General features: G+C 56.0%; 1 protein-coding gene across 1 annotated transcript in view; it reads right to left on the bottom strand.

Moving 5' to 3' along the window:
- Positions 1–15,331, bottom strand: part of SRRM3 (serine/arginine repetitive matrix 3) — a 55,026-nt gene that overhangs the window by 19,965 nt on the left and 19,730 nt on the right. Inside the window, exons 2-3 of the mRNA XM_043559823.1 lie at positions 13,737–14,001; positions 7,246–7,347 (exon numbers count right to left, since the gene is read on the bottom strand). Of these exons, the coding sequence (XP_043415758.1) occupies positions 7,246–7,347; positions 13,737–13,969 (335 nt within the window). The 5' untranslated portion in view covers positions 13,970–14,001. The remainder of the gene's footprint in view (positions 1–7,245; positions 7,348–13,736; positions 14,002–15,331) is intronic.

The following is a 15,331-nucleotide window of genomic DNA, read 5'->3' on the forward strand; positions in this document are numbered from 1 at the left end:
CAGCTCAGAGCCTGGAGCCTGCTTAGGATCCTGTGTCTTCCTCTCTCTCTGCCCCTCCCCTGCTCACACTCTGTTTCTCTCTCTCTCAAAAATAAAACAAAAAACTAAAAAAAATAAATAAATAAATAATAAAGAACTGATCTTGTATAAAAAAAAAAAAAAGAATTGGGGAGCCTGGGTGGTTCAGTAGGTTAAGTGTTTTGACTTAGTTTTGGCTCAGGTCATGATCTCACAGTTTGTGAGTTTGAGCCCTGCATTGGGCTTTGCACTGACAGCGAGGGGCCTGCTTGGGATTCTCTCTCTCTCTCTCTCTCTCTCTCTCTCTCTCTGCCCCTCCTCTGCTCATTCTCTCTCTCCCTATCTTAAAATAAACTTAAAAAAACAAAACCAAAAAAAGAATGTACCCCAAATCTGACAGTGTGAGCTAGCCTGGAGGCCAGTATTAAGAATGCTGTTTGGTTCCTAAACCCCGACCTGGCCCGGGGCAACCCTGAAGTCACATGGGTAGTGTGGGAGGTTTCTCTGGGGCGACGGAGGGGGGGGGGCTTCACGTCATTCCCCCTGCACCCCACAGAGCCAAACATCCCCATGCCCCTCCATTCAAACCTCTCTGCTCTTCCCCACATTCCTCTTCCTGAAGCCAGTGGCCTCCTTCCTGTTCCTGAAATCTCCAGCTCTTCGGCCTGTCCCGTGCGCCACCCCCCCCAAACTGTCCCCTACCCTGACGGTGTCACCCCCACACAGCCCTCAGCCGCACAAATGCCTGACACATAAACACGGTCTTTGGCAAAACTTAAGGGCACCTCAAACACTGTGGGTGAGCCGATGGCAGGAGGGAGCTCTGGAGTCTATCCTGACGAAAATGTGATAAAGGTTATTTACAAAACAAAACAGCTCCGTCTGGGCACTGCCCTGGGCAGGGATCCTTTTTTGCCTGTAACATCCTAACTCCTCCTTCCCCACACTGTGCCCTCCTGCTCTGCCGGCTGCACCCCCATAGACATCTTTCTTCCTCTGTCCTGGGGACAGAGCTTCTGTATTCTCCCTCCCTGGGGACTTTTCAGCTGGCCTTTCTCACTCTGTGGTCCCTTCCGAGAGATTTACCTGGGCTCTCGGCTGCTGGGAGCATTGAAGGTACAAGCACAGGGCATTGAGTAGTGGGCTCAGGGCGGGGCACAGGTCTCAGAACCTTCTGGTTCCAGAACCTCTGTGTCCTGCAGGTTCCAGGGGTATAAAAGGGCCTAGGCTGACGCTTCTCTTGCTGACTTTGTGCAGCTGATATCAGCACATCTGTTTTTCAGGATCTCCCAAGGCTAGAACCCTGTGTTCTCCTAGCCTGCCTTTCCTGGATGATAATATCACCAGCAGTAATGTTCTCTAATGTTTCAATTGCCCTCGAACGTCCACAAATCCCAGAGTCACTACCTGATTTAGAGAATCTGTACCTCCCCATTTTACAGAGGAGAAAACTGAGGCCCAGAGAAGGAAAGGAACATCCCCTTTGGTTTTGGAACTTTTGACTAAAGGATACAAGTTCACTTATGCAATTGGCTTTGAGAATTCATGTGCAAACAGGACAGGCCTTGACTTCACTGGCCAGCCCCTGCTGCCGATGTTAGCTCAGCCCTGGCCTCTACTTTATAGACACAGTTGTGGGTGTATGCACGGAGTTCTGGATATGCAGGGAGTTCTAGATTTGTGTAGCACTTCCTCCTCTTTTTAAAACATTTTTTTAAAAGTTTATTCATTTTTGAGAGAGAGAGACAGAGCGTGAGCAGGGGAGGGGCAGAGAGAGAGGGAGACACAGAATCTGAAGCAGGCTCCAGGCTCTGAGCTGTCAGCACAGAGCCTGACGTGGGGCTCAAACTCACAAACCTCGAGATCATGACCTGAGCTGAAGTCAGACGCTGAACCAACTGAGCCACCCAGGTACCCCCTTGCTCTTTTTTTTTTTTTTTTTAGGTTTATTTATTTATTTTGAGAGAGAGAGAGAGCATGCACGCACCTGTACATGAGCAGGAGAGGGACAGAGAGAGGGAGAGAGAATCCCAAGCAGGCTCTGCACTGTCAACACAGAGCCCCATGTGGGGCTCGAACTCACGAAATGTGAGATCATGACCTGAGCCGAAATCAAGAGTCTGATGCTTAATCAGCTGAGCCACCCAGGTGCCCCTAGTACTTCCTGCCTTTAAATTCGAGTTTGTCATCTAGTTGACTCCTCACCACATCTGTGGAATAGGTGCGGGAGGCGTTACTCCCCTGTGATACAATGAACCCAGCCCCCACAGAGCTGAGCAAAGGCAGCCAAACAGTCTGGATTTGGTGACGAGAGACCAAGAACGAACGGACCAAGGGTCCTCACTGCACAGGACATGTGTTGGACTGGCTACCACGGCCAAGGCTCTGACCTGAGTAAAGACTGCCTGTCACACGCTCTTCCTCATGCCAGCAGCTTCTCTCATTAACTGGTTCTGTTTCCCATTAGCCAAGAGCATAATGGCCAATCAACAGATGAATGAATCCAGACAGAGGAGGGGAGGATTCCAGGCAAAGGGTCTGCTTTCCCAGCTCATTCACTCAGCCGGCATGCCAGGTCTGCCTGGGGCCTGGGACAGGGACAGCGGTGGCAGGAACAGGGATGGACAGGATGGCAGGACAGGTGGTGGGAACAGGGATGAGTCAGGCCTGAGGCCCCTCCCCTTGCTCCACACAGTGCATGGGGGCGTATTGTCAGGCACGATTCTAAGCACTGTGTCTGTATTTATCTCATTTAATCATTTAATGCTCAAACCGCTCTGTGACATAGGTACCATCATGAAAATTCCCATCTTATAGATAAAACCATGAGGCACAGAGATGTCGCACTATGCGGCAAACCGGATGCACAGGAAAAAACAAAAGACTGGAATTTGCTCACTGTGTTAGGGAGTAGCTTATGAATATTGTTTTCCAGAAACCCTCTCTCCCGAGCATTTTTTTTCCATGTTACATAACTAGGAAAACAATTATTCTTAAAGCTTGTCTATTAGAGCGAGGGAAAAAACAAAATAGAACTGAGAGCAACCACGAGAAGTAAGAAAGCGTTGTGTGGATTCCAAAGAGGAAAACGGTTTACTTTTATCCCGGGAATGTTGGTGGAGTGGTTTTTAGAGGCAGCCCTGAATGATGGGGTGAATTAGAGCCAGTGCAGAGGGGCCCAGGGTGTTCCAGACCGAGGGCCCAGGGTGAGCAAAGGCATGGACCTGGGAACAGCAGGAGGGAGCTGGGAACTGCAGGTCGGGCTGGCTGCTGCCTGAGGCTGGGAGCGGGGAACCGGGCTGCGTTGAGAGTGTGCAGAGCCTTCAGTAGGAGGCCAGGGCGTCCAGGGCTGCGTGGATGGTGGGGAACCACAGAGGGTTTCGGGGGTAAGACAGGCTCCCAACATCAATCGGTTTGCAAGGACAAAGGCGTGTCCTCTCTCAATGTCTCTGGGACCTGACTCCTGTCTGTCATCTGGCTTCCAGATTACCATGCCAGCTGCCCCACGGTTCTCCCCGCCTGTCACCCTTCTGATTCCTCTTTCCAAGAAGAAAGTCCCCAAACAACTGTCTGACCACATCACACCTCCCCCAAACCTGCCACCGGCTGCCACCGTCTATGGAATCCAGTCCAAGTACTGCAGCAATATGGTGTCCTGGCGGTCTGTCTCAAGAGACGGTCACTCAAACTGGTAGATTAACTTAAGATCACTGGGAGTGATCCTGCCCCTTTAAGACCCTTTTCCTGAAGGGGAGGTACCATAGGCTCTTACAGTCCATGGAGGGTTAAAATCAGATATCCCTCCTCTCTTCCTCCTGAGAGGTGACATTCTACTGGCTCTGGCATTGTCACCTCCCTCTAAGAGGGCACTGGATTTCTCCATGTCTCAAAATCCAGTCCATGAGGGGGTTGGGGTATCGGGGTCAGGAAGCCAGAGGCATGAGCACAGAGATTGCCGAGTGGTCCCTTTTATAAGTAAAGAAGTAAAGGCCCAGAGAAGTCAAGGACGTGCCCAAGTCACACAGCCGGGGTGCAGTCGAGCTGGGATCCAGGGCCCGGGGGGTTAACATGGAGCTTGGAGGTTGGGACAGGTGACGTGTCTGACACCAGAGCCCACACTCTCCCTCCACTACCCCAGACTCCGAGCTAGGAAGCGAAGATCCACAGTCTGATGCCAGGTCCACAGGAAGGCACACGACCCATCGGTCACCAGCTCCCTGTCACCTCTCTGCCTTGGGCCTCGGGCTCCTCCCAGCCTGCGAGTTATTATCCAGGCCACCGTCAGCCTCCTTAGCTTGCCTCCGTCACCGTTTGGAGTGCTATTTTCACATCGTTTGGGCTCCCTGAGCTAGAAGAAACCTTCCAGCCCCACCCCTTTTCCCACGTAGAGGAGGAAACCCAGGCTTTGGGGAAAATCGGGGCGAGCTGCAGTGCTCTAGGTACCAGAGATAGAGCAGTAAACAAAACCGATAAAGATCAGTCTTCTGATAGCATCTTCTAACACGCTAGCTAGCGGAATCCCAGGACCCAGCCTAGTCTACACTCTTCTCTGCCTCCAAAGCAGGAGTGCTCCCTGATCATCGAGTCTTCCAGACACTGCCTCTTCCAAGGGACCCTTCCTGACTGACTACCCCAGCCTGTCGCTCTCTCTTCCTCTACTGAGCACACACAAGGGCTTCGTGGTTCAAGCGGCCCTGGTGTTTCTTGTCAGGGGTTGCTGGTGATTCCTGGTTTCAGGTTTCAGGTTTGTGTTGCCACGGGGGGGGGGGGGGTGGGCAGGGGGGCCCCAGGGGGCCCCCCTTCCCCTCCTCTCCTCCCTGCTCCTAGCACGGGGAAGGGTGGGGGGGGACACCCAGCACAGACCCTCAAGGACATTTCTTCTGATGATGGACACGCTGGTGAATTTCCCAGTGCATCCTGGTTCTTACAGGGGAAGATATGATCAAGACCCCTGGCAAAGACTTGAGAGCACCCCCTGACTGGAGGCATCTCAGCAGGGGAACAGGTGAGATCCCCCCCTCCTGGGGAGAAGAGGGAAGGCAGAGGGAAGGGCCCAACATCCGGGAGGAGGGCAGGGGCAAAGGGAGACAGAGAGAGCCACCAGGGGAGGCAGGAGGAAACACAGAAGCCAGGGGAAAAGTAGGCTTCCAGAAGGGGAAGCACAGTGGTAGCCCCGACTAGAGAGAGGCCAGGCCTGCCGAGAAGCACGGGCCACCGGAAGTAGGACTCTGGAGGCCTTGGTGTCAGCAGGTCCCAGGGATTGGGGCGGAAGCCGACCACGGCTGCGGCTGCGTGGCCTAAGGAAGTAGGGGCAACACGTGCCTCATGGTCTACAGAAATTCAATTGAAAAAGGAGAGAAAAACGTGGGACAGTGGCCAGAGGAGGAAGCAGAGCTGAGGAAGGACGGGGAATTCAATTAAAAGGAAGGAGCCTGGGAGGCACCTGGGTGGCTCAGTCAGTTAAGTGTCCAACTTTGTTTGGCTCAGGTCATGATCTCGTGGTTTGTGCGTTCGAGGCCCACATCAGGCTCTCTGCTATCAGTATGGAGCCCGCTTCAGATCCTCTCTCCCCTTCTCTCTGCCCCTCCCCTGCTCACGAGCGGGCGGGTGCGTGTGCACGCTCTCTCTCTCTCTCTCTCTCTCAAAAATAAATAAACATTAAAATAAAAAAGAAAGGAAGGAAGGAAGGAGCCTGGGAGAGGGGAGAAGGGCACGCTTCTTGCTGGAAGGGCCAGGGAAAGTGGCAGGAGAGTCCACACAGGCCTCTGTCCCTTGCACTGTGTAGAGGAGGGTGATTTTCCAGAAAAGCGCTGGGGTGATCTGAGGGGGGCACAAGTGGGAAAGCCAGGACCTCCGAGTCTGGAGGTGGTGCGGGCAGCAGCAGGAGGATCCGGCTCTCAGGAGCTTTAGGAAGGGAAGAGAGGTGCTGTCCTGCTCTTGGTGGGGGTGGGGGGCAGGGGGCTGGATGGGCATCACTGAAGGGAGGGCACGGGAGTGGCTGAGGGTGCTGTGAGTTGAGGGCGGCTGCAGAGAGGGAGGTGGTGATTAGCGCCACCTTATCTCCTGGCTCCCCCAGATCACCCGTGAGCCCCTCGCAAGCCTCCACTGCCCTGTGTTTGCTCCTCTCCATACCTGAACCAGAGAGGTGAGGTTTAGGTGGGGTACGGCGGGACTCCCCCACCCCCGGAGCCCCCAGCCATCCAGAAGGACAAAGAAAGGGCTTCCCCGCTGCCCACCCAGGTTGGCTACTCCTGCGATGCTGTTTGTCTTTAAGACAATGGCGACAGGAGGGGCGCCTGAGTGGTTCAGTCGGTTAAGCTTCCGACTTTGGCTCAGGTCATGATCTCAAGGCTTGTGAGTTCAAGCCCCGCCTTGGGCTCTGTGCTGACCCGCTGGGAGCCTGGAGGCTGCTTCGGATTCTGTGTCTCCCGCTCTCTCTGCCCCTCCCCCACTTGTGCTCTGTCTCTCTCTCTCTGTCCTCAACAGGAGAATCTCTCAGAACATGCTGCTCTCTTCTTGTTTGGGGTGTAAGCAAAAGTGACAGGGGTTTAGGGGCCTTGGCAAAATGCCTGCTCCTCAAATTAGTACCCCCCCCCCCCAGAAGAAATGCCAGGAGTATTTATCTTGGCTGCTCTAGAAGCCTCTGTCCCGCCCAGAGCCAGAACCGGGTGGGGCTCTGAGGCTCAGTGAGGGGAGGGGAAGGCCAATTGAGTGGATTCCATGAAGCCCCCTCAGTGCGCGCTGCCTGCTAGGCATGGGGCGCGGTCAGCCGTGCAGTGGGGCCGGGACTGGCGCAGGGACGGGCTGCCCTCACACTCCTACAGCAGCCTGCCGCACTCTTGTGTGGCATTCTTGTCCCCAGTTTCTCTAACCCCAGATAAATCTGCCTCCCCATAGCTCCCCTGTTGGATGCCAAGCCCACGGCCCATGGCACACTGGTGTTCCTCCTGTCCTGTGACGGGCGCAAGATGTGACCCCTGCGGAGCCCTTGGTCTCTTTACCTGATGGTTCTTTGGCCACGCTAGCAATGGCATTCGGTGTGTCGGTTCCCACCTTCCGGAACACGTGCTTACTCCGGGGCCCATTTTACAGGTGGTAATAACTGGGGAAGTGGGGCTAGCCTGGGGCCACACTGTCAGCCAGCGGCCACGCTGGGGCCAGAACGTTTTTGAAGTTTCCAGATCACCCTCCCTCTCCCACCCCTACCCCCAAGCAGTGAGCACTCACACGTGGCCTCCAGGCCGGTCCTCCCTGGTCAGCATTCCCTCCTTCTCCATCAGCATCTGCCGGAAAGTCCTGACCTTCTGTCGGGTCTCCTCCTCCGAGTACCTGCAGGGGCACAGGGAGGGTGAGAGCTGCCCTCTTGGCTTTCTTTCCCTCCCCACCCCCACCCCCCCCCATCACAAGTGCACCTTCCAGCTTGCAAAGACCTGTCTGAGGTCACACGACCAAGCAAGGCTCTCAGCCCTGGGGAAGCTCAAGGCTTTTTGCGCCCAACCAGACAATCAACCAACTAAACAAACAAGCAACGACCAGCCAAACAAATGGACCAAAAAAAGGGAAGAGTTGTCCCTGGAGGTGGGGGAAGGGGGGGGAGACTGTGGGGAGGAAGCTGTGCCCTTCCTCCTGGTCCCCCCCACTCCCAGGGCAGGTCACCCTCCCACGTCCAGGCCGCAGTCACTCTCTGGAGACGTTTTAAGGGAGAAGTGAAGGTCCAGGACTTTTCCGCTTTCCTGATCCTTACAATAGCCTTGGGAAGTCCTCAACTCATCCCAACCTCTGCAAGAGTGAGGCTGCAAGCGGCTTGTCCCAGATCCCAGTACCAGATCCATTGCTTCCCTGTTTGGGGGGGGAGGTGGGTGAAGTCTGGTCTTTTTTTTTTTTAATGTTTATTTATTTTTGCAGAGGGAGAGAGAGAAAGAGAGAGCAGGGGAGGGGCAGAGAGAAGGGAAGACACAGAATCTGACGCAGGCTCCAGGCTCTGAGCGGTCAGCACAGAGTCCGATGCCGGGCTTGAACCCACAAACTATGAGATCATGACCTGAGTCGAAGTCGGACACTTAACCGACTGAACCACCTGCGAGCCCCAAGTCTGGTCTTGAATGGAGTCCCCCAACTTCTCTATTCTCTTCCCCCTCCCTCCCTAAGCCTGGGTTCAGGCTAAGGACCAAAGTCCAGAATTATCACCCTTGCTCCCACCCTGGGGTCAGTCATCATCCCCTGTCACTGCATCCCTGTGACAGCCTCTTGGCTCCTCTGGCATTTCCCCCTCCAGCCTGTGTCCACGCTGCCCCGGGGCAGGGTGTGGGGGCCTTCGCTCACTCAGCGCTCAGCCCCGTGCCCTGTGCCTGGCGCACAGCAGATATCGCGTCTGTTGCCGGATGAATCTTGGCCTCCTAATCCCCTCACCCTCCCATCTCTGGGCTGCAGGTCATTGTCCTGGATGGAAAACATGGTGGCAAAACAGGACCGGGGTCCCGTCTTGTCTCTGTCCTTCACTCACCATCCACTCTGTCCTCACAGCAGACCCAGGCCTCCGCACTCAGTTTGTCCATGAAAATGGCACGTTGTTGCCTCTCAGGGACCCCATCTCTGTCCTCCCCTCTCTTCTCCTACCCTCCTTCCCTCCCCTTCTCCAACAAGCATTTGGGATTGGCCCAGCCTTTCTGGAGAGCAATCTGGCAATTCCTTTCAAAAGCCGGAAGAAATGAGCACATCTTTTGCCTCACAAAATTAACTTCCTGGTTTAGCCAGTGGAAATAATCATGGCTAAGCACAAAGACGTGACTCATGGGCTGTTTACTGCAGGACAGATACCCCCGACCAGGTTAGGTTGTGTTTCCATAGCAACCTGTGCCTCCAGGTCCCAGCAGGTAGCTCCCGTGTTGTTACCTGTTGACCGACTCCTCTGTATCCTGCACTGGCTTGGGGGTTCCTGAGGGCAGAGACCTTGTCTGTCTGGATTGCCATTGTGTCCCAGCATCTGGCACCTTGCCTGCCACATGTGGCCTCCAAATTGCTTTGACAAATGAGTGACTGGTGACGGAGAGGCATCGAACAGTTTGAAGGTTGGATGTTCGTTTTGGACACCTGACTCTGGTGGCTGCGTGGCTAGAGGCGGGGGATCTGGAGGCAGGGAGGCCGGCACTGGCTACTGCAGGGCTTTGTGTGGGAGACCGTGAAGTCAGAGCTGGGCAGTGGGCGTGGGGAGTGGGCGGGAGGACCCAGGGGAAGAAGTGGACAGCAAGGCATCCAGGATGCAGGGTGGCTGGGACCTGGGGACCGCCTGCCGACTGGCTCATGCTCATCAATGTCCACCTCAGTCCCTGTTAGGCTCAGACTCGGGCATTTGGCTGCAGGTGCCTTGGCCTTGTTTGCTGGGCAGTGCAGAGCCCTTGGTCGGCTGGGCTGTCCTGGTGCCCGGGAAGAAGGGGTGGTGGCCCCTTTTCTGAGCAGTGCAGGTACATGGGAACTGCTCCCTTCTCGCCTTCTCCTCAGGGGACCAGCTTGTCATTGGCACCAACATTGAGACAGACAGCAGAGGCCCTTCCACGCTGCCCAGACCCTGACTCGTGGATCTCTGGGTGGGAGAGACAGGCCGGCTGTCTCAGGCCATGGGGCCCTGGACCTGGTGGGGCTGGGGAGGTGGTCCAAGAGCGAGGCTGGGCCACATCCCCAGTTGAGTGGGATGGGCTTCAGGCCAGGGCCCAAGTTCCCCAGACTCCTGGAGTCTATGGAGCATAGGGGGCTGGGAGGTAGGAGCAGGACTCAGGGTTCGCTAAGACCTGGAGCAGGACACGTGCAGGAATTTAGGGCCCATCCCAGAGCAGGCAGGTCTGAGGCAAGTTGACGAACTTCAGCGCAGGCCATTGGGAAGCCGGGAGTGCTGGATTGAATCGACTTGGAGGCTTAGGGAGGACCCCTCTATGCCCCAGAGCATCTTGCTAGGAGAAGGTGGGGACCCAGGGATGACCGTCTGGTTACTGGGCAAAGAGGTGTCAGGTACAACCTCTGCCTTCAAGTCTCCTGTTCCCTCGTATCTCTTGAGGTCAGCCCTCAGCTGAGGCCACGTTGGACAGTGATTAAGGGAAGAGGTCCGAGAACCAGGCGGTCCTGCGTTTGAGTCCTGGCACCCCCCATTTTCTAGCTCTGTGACCTTGACCTCTACATCTGTGAAAAGGGACAGTGACTTGTCTTTTAAGGCTGTCACAAGGATTAAGGGAAATGATGCTTACAAAGCACTCTGCGCAGTGCGTGGCACATAATAGCTGCCCAATAAATAGTAGTGACCAAGGACCCTTTGTCCCAGAGCAGGAGGGACCGAGGGTCTAGCTTTCCCAGGCTCCCTGCCTTTTCCCACCCCACGCCCCTGCCAGGTCAGCAGTGTCCCAGGTCGGGAATCACCTCCGGTCCATCTCCCTGTTCTCCCAGAAGCAAAGGCCGAGGTAGGGAGGCTGCTACCCCGTCCTTGTGAAGGTGGCAGTGCCTGCCATGCAGAGGCCTGGCGGCCGTGCCAAAGCCAGACTGGAAGTCGAAGGCTTGGCCAGGGGACTGGGGACAGGGACAGCAATGACACCTGTCTCAGTGCCCCAGCCGCCTGGCTCAGGCAATCTGGCTCCCTTGTCTCGCCTCCACTCTATGGGCCATGAGGGAACGATGTGCCAAATTCGTCGTTGCTTCCTGGACCGCCCTCTGAGGCTGGGGCAGGGTGAGGGGACACTGCATTAAATTTTTTTTAATGTATTTATTTTGAGAGAGAGAGAGCACACAAGCGACGGAGGGCCAGAGAGAAAGAGACAAAATCCCAAGCAGGCTCTGCACCATCAGCGTAAAGCCCGATGCGGGGCCTGAACTCCCAAACTGTGAGATCCTGACCTGAGGTGAAATCAAGAGCTAGACGCTTAACCAACTGACTGTGTCACGCAGGTGTCCCAGAATACTGCATTCTAAAAGAGGTCCTCAGAGTTGACAATGTTTCATTCTGCCTGTCTCCACCCAGACTGGGATGCTCCTACGTAATCACTTCCTGGGTCCCTGGGTCACTAATTTGTTCTTGACTCCAGCTCGGAGAGGGTGGGCGGTCTTCCTCTTCCCATTTGATGGAAACAGAACAGGGAGAAGGGAGGCTTCCAAGCTCCAAGCCCCAGAGCATGGCTCTGCCCGCCTCCGGGGCAGAGGAAGGGGCACAGGTTGGGGCTGGGGTGGGAACAGCACATCACACAGGCGAGGGACTCTGTCCCTGGCCCCATGGTGATTGCAGGCTGCGTGAAGGTGATTCCAATGCAGCATCAATCACCAGTGAATTAGCCATCCATCCATCAATATTAAGGAAGGGATTGCTTTTTAATGGGGCCAAAGAATGTGTGTTCCTGTGACTAGTGGGAATATCTGTCAAATGCCTGAGAACCTGGTAAATAGACTCGAATGAACCAGTGTTTGTAGAAATGGATATTAATGACCGGATTTTGTAACAGAGCAAGGGTCCCCAGTGTTTGTGGAGCACCTTCTGGGGACTGGCTGGAGGTGGGAGAGCCCTGTACATCTTTAGCCCACAGGACGTGGAACAACTCCCAGTAGCCATAGCTTGCTCAGTTCTGGATTGTTGGGTTCCGGAGTGGCTGTGCCCCCCACTGACCAGGCTGCCGCTAGGGGTTTGGGGGCGGGGGGGCACTGGTGACTTGAGAGCTAGCTTTACAGGAGACTCCAGGCTAAGGACCATCTGGAGTGAGGGCTTGGGTAGGGTAAGGGGTCCTGACTGGAGACCTAGTGGGTGCGTCCCGGAGAGTCACGGTCCTTGATGCCAGGGGACCAACACTGAGGTCATGGTCAAATGACCTCTGCCTGACCATCCCCTCTGTGTGAGGCTGCCCTCATCCTGCGATGACCTTCTTGTGTGCCGTGAGGGTCTGGGGGCTCCTGGAGGAGAGGGAGATTCAGCCAGGGGAGGAGGCTTGGGGAGGGGAGGAGCACCATGAGAGGGGTGCCTTAGGGATTCCCTGGGAGGATGGGGCTCTTCAAGGGGGAGAGAGGGGGCTCAGGAAGGAGGTGGGGCTGTGGGAGGGGGAGGGGACAGTTTCCAAGAATGCAGTGCAGAAGGCTGGCCCTCTTCTGGCCCAGGCGCCCCTCCTGTTCCCTCAACTCGCCCACCTGCCTGTCAACCCTTCACTGCCCAAGTCGCCCCAACTTATTGGGATTTGCAGGTTGAAATGAGGTCCGTGGGCTCTCCTCTTCCCACCCCTACTTGACCCTGCCCCTGGGGATCTCATTTCCTCTGTCCACATCCACGGCTCATCAAACCTGGTTTCATTGCCAGCTGGAAGCCTCCTTTCCGTCTGCCTTCAGCTGCTTTCCATCCATTTATCCCTCTCGGCAGGGACCCCCCCACCCCCACCTGGTCCCCAGCTGGAGATGAACACCGAGTCTCTGTGTCTCAGGGGCCCTGCCTGGCAGCCTCCCTGAGGACCCTGGATCTGGGCCCAGCCTTGGCTCTGCCTGCAGTCAGGGACTGTCTCTGTCTGAGCCTCAGTGTCTTCCTGGGCTCTATAGTGATGGTGAACCATGTCTTGGCTGCCTCTTGGGGAGCCCAGAGGCCTGGACGGACAAAGGCGAGGCTTAGGAGCACTTCTGTACACAGGCTGTCTGTCCCAGGGTGGCTCCGGGCCCCAGTGCACTGGGCATTTCCAACTTGTCAGCTCCCCAACAGTGCCAGTCTGATGGGCGGGCCCTGCTCCTCACTTTGACTCCCTCAACAGCCAGCCCAATAGTTTCAAAATCCTCAGGGTAGATACAAAATGGAAACTCAAGACCACCAGCTTTCCTTAGAGCTGCACAAGTGGGAATGGCTTTGTTCTGTTTCTGTGCCTCCAGCCCCATGTGTCAGGCCTGTCCTGTCTCCACTGGACTTTTGAGGAAAGTCCCTAAAAAGAGCCTTACTGACTGATCGATGCACAAGCCCTGGCGAACTCCTACTCATCCTTCAAGGCCCATTCGAATGTCTCCTCTCAGAATCTCTCCTCTGAGCTCCTGAAGTGCTTGGTCCTCTCCTGTCCTGTCCTTTAACCACGATTCCAATCCGTTGTATGCTGGAGTTGGCTCTGAACATGGTTGTCTCTCTTCTCAGTCGGGGAGGGAGTGAGGGGCAGTCTTTGAGGAAGTGGCCCTGATCCAGCTCCAACATTGTGCAGCACGGTGGCTGGCGCACTTGTGTGTCCCTGTGACTGGGTCTGAACGGGACAGGTAACACTGAAGCTTCTGGGTGTGGCTGCTGGCTGGGGTTCCTCTGCTGAAACCACAGGTAGCCTTGTACTAAAAAAAGCCCATCGTCCCCTCTTGCCTGGCTGCAGCACCCACCTTGGCACAGTCCAGGAAGCTCAATAGAGTTGTTTTAGAGAAGGGGAAACTGAGACCTTGAGTTGGTTGGCATAGGTGTTTGCATGCTTCTCCCCACCCCCCCCCCCCCCCCCGGACTGGATGTTTCTGGAAGACATGGACTGTGTGTCTCCTTGGCTTCTGTGAATCTGAGCCTAGTTCAGAGCTTGACGTAGAGCAGGCGGCCAAGACGGTTGATAAATGAATACAAGAAGGCAAGTTCTGGCCTTGCAGTGGCTCCACCTGGACTGGCTCCGAGTGCGGCCCCTCCCAGCCTGACTGCAGTCCGAGCCTCGCCCGGCCCCGCCCCGCCCCGCCCCGTGACCCGCCCCGCCCCTTGGCCCGCTCACCCTTGCTCCTCCATCATCTCCTGCAGCTCCATGCACTTGAGCTCCACGCGCCGCTTGCGCTCGTGGTCCAGGATCTCGCGATGCGCGCGCTTTACCAGGCCCGGCTCCGCGGCGCGCAGCTCCTCCTCGGCCCGCGGCCAGGTCCCCGAGGAGGCCCCCGGCTGAGGGAAGCCGTTCGCCGCGTCCGGTGGGGACGGCATGCCGGCCGCCCCGTTGTTCACTGTGGAGGACATGGCGGCTGGCCCCGGAGCCGCTGGCCTCGGCCCTGCGAGACAGACACAGACACCAGGCGGGATGGTCACTTCTCGGCCACCTGCTAAGCTCCTCTCCGCGCGGGTTAATCCTGGAGATTTAAAGGCCCACTCATGGCTCTAATCCGCTCCCCCTCAAGCTGCAGAGGGGGGCGGACGTCAGGTTAGCACCTTTGGGTCACGCCTCAGGGCATGAGGGGAGATTGGACCCCAGGCTTTCCCATCTGTAAAGTGGGTTCATGCAGGTTGGACTAGATGGCCTCTAAGGGCCCTGTGCTTGGAATAGTCCTCTCCAGGGAGGGACCTAGCAACCGCTTAGGGCAACCCTCTCTCCCCTGTACCAGTTCCTGGGCCTGAATTCTAGCCTCTGCTTGCAACTCCCTTGTGGTTGTAGGCAACCACATTGGTCTCTGGGAAAACGTGTTAGGTTGTTGTTGTTTTTTAAGTTTGGTTACTTGCTTGCTTGCTTATTTATTTGTTTATTTATTTATTTAAGTAATCTCTACACCCATCGTGGGGCTCGAACTCACAGCCCTGAGATCAAGACTCACATGCTCTTCACACAGAGCCAGCCAGGTGCCCCAGGTAAAATTTGTTTGTTTTATTTTTGTTTTTCCCTTCAGCCTCAGTTGAACCCCCCACCTCCTCCCCCCAAACACCCATTGTCCTGCTGGCCCATGCGGTCACGTGTGTCCCCAGCTCCCCGGGGCAGCCCTGCGGAGATAGGAAGATGAAGTCAACTGCATTCCCACCACAGACGCAGGTTGCAGTTGATCTGGCCAACTTTTCCAAAGCCAGCCTTCCAGCGGTGGGCCAGATCCAGACTGAAGCCCCACAGGTCTGTCCCCTCCTTTGTTCTGGAAACACTGCTTCTGAAGATACAACCAAATTGGCACTGACATTAGCTTTCCAGACAGCCACATCCTCCTGCAGGCTCAGGGCGAGGTGGGCGTCAGCATGTCTTGAAAGGTAAGACTCCACACTAGGCTCAAAGTAGAGTAGGCATACACACACGTGCAAGCACACGCACGCACACACACACCAAGGACCTATCTTGACAGAGGGGAGGCACCTCCTGAGCTATTTCCATTTCCTTTCTCCTAGGCTCCAGCTAGTTGCTAAGCAACAGGGAGGCCTTCTTCCCAGCGAGTGGGATGGGAGAGAGGGAAGGGGTGGAGGGAGGTGGGAAGAAGGGATTGGGCATGTCTGGACATCCTGGACGGGGCCTTTCTTGCAACACAACCTCCCAACACACATTCCCCTCATGGGCCTCAGAGTGATGGGGTGGGAGGTGTTCAGAGCCACAAAACCTGGAAGGTAGAGAAGGGGACAGAGTGACAGACA

This window comes from Prionailurus bengalensis, chromosome E3 (genome assembly GCF_016509475.1).
Source record: "Prionailurus bengalensis isolate Pbe53 chromosome E3, Fcat_Pben_1.1_paternal_pri, whole genome shotgun sequence".
Taxonomy (NCBI): Eukaryota; Metazoa; Chordata; class Mammalia; order Carnivora; family Felidae; genus Prionailurus; species Prionailurus bengalensis.